The 5,475-nt window shown below is 36.9% G+C and overlaps 1 protein-coding gene across 1 annotated transcript; it reads left to right on the top strand.

Moving 5' to 3' along the window:
- Positions 1-343: 343 nt before the first annotated feature.
- On the top strand, positions 344-4,987 carry LOC132111057 (toll-interacting protein-like). Its single transcript, XM_059518228.1, has 6 exons — positions 344-475; positions 1,711-1,860; positions 2,488-2,670; positions 3,303-3,455; positions 3,758-3,848; positions 4,431-4,987. The coding sequence occupies exons 1-6, from the start codon at positions 443-445 to the stop codon at positions 4,649-4,651; spliced, it is 831 nt and encodes a 276-aa protein (XP_059374211.1). The 5' UTR covers positions 344-442; the 3' UTR covers positions 4,652-4,987.
- Positions 4,988-5,475: the final 488 nt, after the last annotated feature.

A 5,475-nucleotide genomic window follows, 5' to 3' on the forward strand; every position in this document is an offset into this window, starting at 1 on the left:
TCAACTAATATGCTAATAGTGTACTTTTAATGACTTTATTGTAAATTCTCTATGATTTGTGTTACTTTTCAATCACTCTCATGTATTCTAAACACATTTAGGTACTTTTATGAACAAAACTGTACCTCAATAGATTATTTAGCATTAATCTAGTAAAAAGACCATGAAAATAAATTACCTCTTGCTCTGGAAAGTACAGATATAACACAATAACCTTTTATTCATTTATTTGCATGGATTTCTGTGTATGTTCACGCCGAAGGGACTTTTATTCTGACGTTCGGAAGGGGGCGGAGTCTGAGAGGGTGCTGGTTGCTTATTTCCGGTAGTGATCTTCGCTGATACATATCGTTAGAGATCACTGCATTCTGACGTAATTATTACTGCATTTTGTTTATTTGGGAAATAAGTCAGGCCTTGTCCGACATCTAATAACCTCGGAATGGCGACAACAATTATCACGCAGCGGGGACAGGTAAGAGGGGGTTTAATACAGTCTAATGCTAGCTTGCTCAAGTAACGTTAGCATAAGAATGATTTTTCCAAATAAAAACAAACATCGGAAGTCGCGCAGAACAGAGTCACAAACGCACCAATATTCATCTAACGTTATAGATGTTACAGATCAAGTGGGATCTGAACACCTCAATGTTTGATGCTGTTTGTGTGCGCGTCAACACTAGATTCATTTCCTCATTTACTTACAACGTTGTATTTACTTTGTCGTAAATTTGGGAACACATAACAACCGAATAGTGACTGACAGATATATCAGCATTATATTAGACCGAAAACAGTAGCATGTTCAACCGTGTTTTGTTCATCTTTTGGAAATATCAAATAGTAAAGAGTCGGAGGCAATAAAAAACAAATACTGTAAATCAGGGCTGTCAAACTCAGTTCATGGAGGAATTCTTATTTTTGGATTGCATAATGTATTTTTTTTTATAAATTATGTGTAATTTTATGTTATTTGTTTATTACACTTTAATATATTTTAAATTGGCAGCATTTTTTTTGTAAGTGTCTACTGTGAGATTTATAGCTGCATATTCAAGCTGAATGGAGTCCTTTTGGGAATTATTAAAAGATAATTTCCTTGTTGTTACAAGAAGCAAGTGAAATGGCATTTCCTCTCAATGTGAAACAAGGTATAATACACTGTTTAAAAAAAAATTCTAAAGCACAATTTATTCCCTATTTTTATTTATTTTATTTTTTTAAGAGTTTGTGACTATTCCCAAAAAAAAAAAAAATTCTGCACATTTTAGAACAATCACATTATTATTATATTAACATGCTTGTACATTTAAATAATAATAATAATAAAATGTAGGTTTTTCAACAGCGATGTGCTTTTAGTGTTCTGTTCAACCTTAATGTTTTCAATTATTCGCATTATTTATTTGCAGATTAATTTTTAAACATTATACAATCTCTAATAGGAGGCAAATCACCTGAGTTTCATGCAACGCAAGGTTAAACTGTGTTGCTCCAGGGATGTTCTCTTTCTATAATAATATCTAATGAAGTAATGTTTCTGTCTTTATTAATCATCCACAAAGCTCCGTTATTAGAGGTACTTGTGCAGTCAGTAATCACTTGAGTTGATCAAAGAAACCATGACTAGTAATTACGTGTCAAAAGCGTGATTCTGAAGTATTATAATTCACTGCACAGAACCCAAACGTGTCGTTCTTCTCTGTTCAGGTGTGCATTGGTGAGCTGCCTCAGGATTTCCTGAGAATCGGCCCGATGCAGCAGCAGGAGCAGGTGCAGCTCGACGCCCAGGCGGCCCGACAGCTGCAGTTCGGAGGATCTCTAGCGACAGCTGGCCGCCTCAGCATCACCGTGGTACAGGTGCGTCACAGTGCTGCTTTAATGGTGGACGGGAAACAGTTCAACAAATAATGTTCTGAAAATTAACTCACCCTCAGAACATCAAAGATGTAGATGAGTTTGGAGACTGTAGCATTGCATGAGTGTCTCATCAGTGGATGCTCTGCAGTGAATGGGTACCGTCAGAATGAGAGTCCAAACAGCTGATAAAAACATCACAATAATCCACAAGTAATCCACACCACTCCAGTCCATCAGTTAACATCTGGAGAAGAGAAAAGCTGTGTTTTGTAAGAAATAAATCATTAATGCGTATACAACTTGAAACAAGTCCTCTATCCATAATATTGCTTTCTCCAGAGACTAACCTGGTTAAAGGTATAATAATATATAAAGTATGATAATAATTACACTGTTAGGTGACAAGTTATTCTGTTCTATTTATATCTTTCTTTGGTTGCTACTCTGATTGTGCAGTTACTTGAGCAATGCATTTCAGTTAAAAACATTGTGTTTCTACATAAATGGTTCATTGTCTTAACTGTGCATCTTTGACTTTAGGTGTGTAATAATAATTATACTGGATATTTGAAAGGAGATGCATAGGCCTTTACATTATAGGGCATTATCTTAAACTTTTCCTTACAGGCGAAGCTTGCGAAGAACTATGGGATGACACGCATGGACCCTTACTGCAGGATTCGACTTGGCTACGCCGTCTATGAGACTCCTACTGCACACAATGGAGCAAAGAACCCTCGCTGGAACAAAGTCATCCAGTGCACCGCCCCACCGGGGGTCGACTCCTTCTACCTGGAAATATTCGATGAGGTCAGACTCCATTTACTTCTTATTACTTACAAAACCTTTTCAGTTTTGCTCAGGGTGCCAGCATCACCGCAATCTGTGATGTGTGACTCTACAATTTTCATAGTCATGAAAATAAAGAAAACTCTTTGAATGAGAAGGTGTGTCCAAACTTTTGGTCTGTACTGTATATGTATATTGTGCTGCACGCTGCATTTTAGCATTCTCCATAGCGCTCATGTAGTTAGATGTGATTTATATCTACACAATCTGTTTTCTCTGGTTTGAATCATAGATGATTTATTGTATGTTGATGCTCTTGTCTGTTATTTTGTTTATGATGTTATTTATTGATGTCTTTAACCGTTATGCAGCACATTGATTAACAATTACTATTTTTAATGCTGCTTTATAAAGTAGAGATTTAACATGGAAACTAACCCTAAATCATATCGTACGTTAACCCTGTAGTAAGTAAATGTAGCTAATTACTATTACACAGTACTTATTTGTGTAATTTCACTGTCGTCTTGAAATAAACAGAGTTAAACATTTCAACAAGCAAACAAACAAAACTTTAAAAATGATGAAATGTAATGGTGACTTCTCTGGCAGTAAGTGCTCTTCAGTGATGATTGTTCTGTGTTGCTGGACAGAGAGCGTTTTCCATGGACGACCGCATCGCATGGACACACGTGACGATCCCAGAGAGTCTGCGAGAGGGAACCGTCGTGGACGAGTGGTACAGCTTGAGCGGGAGACAGGGTGATGACAAAGAAGGCATGATTAATCTTGTCATGTCCTTCGCTGTAAGTCTTCACTCACAAAATACTTCTAGACACATGAACAGAGAATCATGGCGTGTCTTGACCAGGGGTTACGAGAGAAAAGATAAAAGCTTTTTGCTTGTAAAGTTGCAAATGGTATGCATGTTCACTTCCAGCAATTGTGTCATGCAGTGCTTTCAATGCAGACAGTCAAATTACTTGTTGCCTGTGTAAATGACCTGGTGCATGAAACTTCAGAAAGGGCATGCTCTGTGAAATGCTATAAAGCATAAAAAGAAGAGCATGTTAGCTTGAATGAACTTTTCCCTGTTTTTTTGTCAAAGTCAATACCTGCAGGAATGATGATGCAGCAGCAGCCTGTGGTTCTGATGCCTACAGTTTATCAACAGGGCGTTGGATACGTGCCCATAGCAGGTTTGTTTTAAAACTGTGACGATAACTAGGGATGACGCAATCGATCGGCTACGATATTTGATACGCAAATTTCTAAAGCTTCTGAATGATCAACATGGATCAAAATTTCACTCAATCTGACACATGCTTTCTGTCATCTGATGGACTTTTTTTTAGCAAGTAAAAGGCCTTTTGGTATAGTTGTACAAACGTCTGCCTTCAGCTTGTTTCATTTGTCTTTTTGTTGTGAAATCTTCACTGACTTTTATAAATTAAACACAAGAATAACTTTATTTTCAGATGAGCACTTAACTGGACTGAAGCAGCTTAGATTTACTTGATTATCCAGCCACCATTTTTTCTCAGATCTGTTTATCAGGCAATCATCATTGTATTGCATACATTATATGTTTTGATCATAAAAGTAAGCATTTAAATAGCATCTTACTAAGACGTATTATTGGAGATATAAGCCTCTTTCATGCATACAGTCTTTACTGATAGGTTTCCGTTAAGATACCATTAAGATTCGGTCTGGCGATACACCAGACGTACTTTTACTCTTAATCAGAATGTACTCTTTTTGTCCAAATGTGTATTTAGGTGTCCCTGGTATGTATAACCAAGGTGTGGTACCCATGGGAATGCCAGCCGTGCCTGCTGTCATGTCACAGAGCGCCCCCTGCGGTGAAGAAGACCTTAAAGCCCTTCAGGACATGTTTCCCAACCTGGACAAGGAGGTGATCCGCACCGTTCTGGAGGCCCAACAGGGCAACAAGGAAGCTGCCATTAACTCCTTGCTACAGATGGCCGAGGAGCTTTAACTGCAGATCTGTCACTCAGCTGGCGCTTAAATCTACCAACAATGTAAAACTTTATACCAAAAAGAGCCTGTAAATAAGCACACTATCAACCCTTAACCGTAGCAAGTAAATCTAACAAACATTTTAATTGTCTATGTTAAATCAGCATTCAGGATGGAACGTTATAGAGAATGAAGGATGATTTTCTGCTGAGGGCAGTATGCCATATCTGTTGTAGTAGTGATCCCATGTCTTAAAGATGTTTGATATATTATGCTTTTATCTGAATGAATTTAATTACATAAATGCACATGATATATAATTTATTTTGAAGATTATTAAAGAGATACAAGAGCATATCAGAATTAATGTCATTATTTTAATGGCTCTTTTGTGCACAAACCACTTTATGACAATTACAAGCACAGAATATTGGTTAAGCTATGTGTAAAATGGGAAGAATTGTCCAGTGATATTGTCAAATATATGACCTGATATACTGTGGTATCATGGACACAGACTTCAATGGGTGCTGTAAAGAATAAGGAATGAATGAAGGGCAAACCTGTGCATTGCACAGCATCAAAACAATAAATATAGAGCACAGGTTCACATCACAACCTGTAGAATAATATTAAACATTTTGTTCATTAGATTCAGTAACTGGCACATTGTTATTACAATTACCCTCCTTGATTTAAAGATGCGTTATACCCGAATATATGATACTCCATTCAAATCTTAATTAACTGTTCAATCATTTTCCCATGATATGCAAATCTACTATTCATACCCAAGAGCTGCTGAACATCTGTTTATGCTAGTTTATTAACATTTTACTATTA

This window comes from Carassius carassius, chromosome 2 (assembly GCF_963082965.1).
Source record: "Carassius carassius chromosome 2, fCarCar2.1, whole genome shotgun sequence".
In the NCBI taxonomy this organism is placed as follows: Eukaryota; Metazoa; Chordata; class Actinopteri; order Cypriniformes; family Cyprinidae; genus Carassius; species Carassius carassius.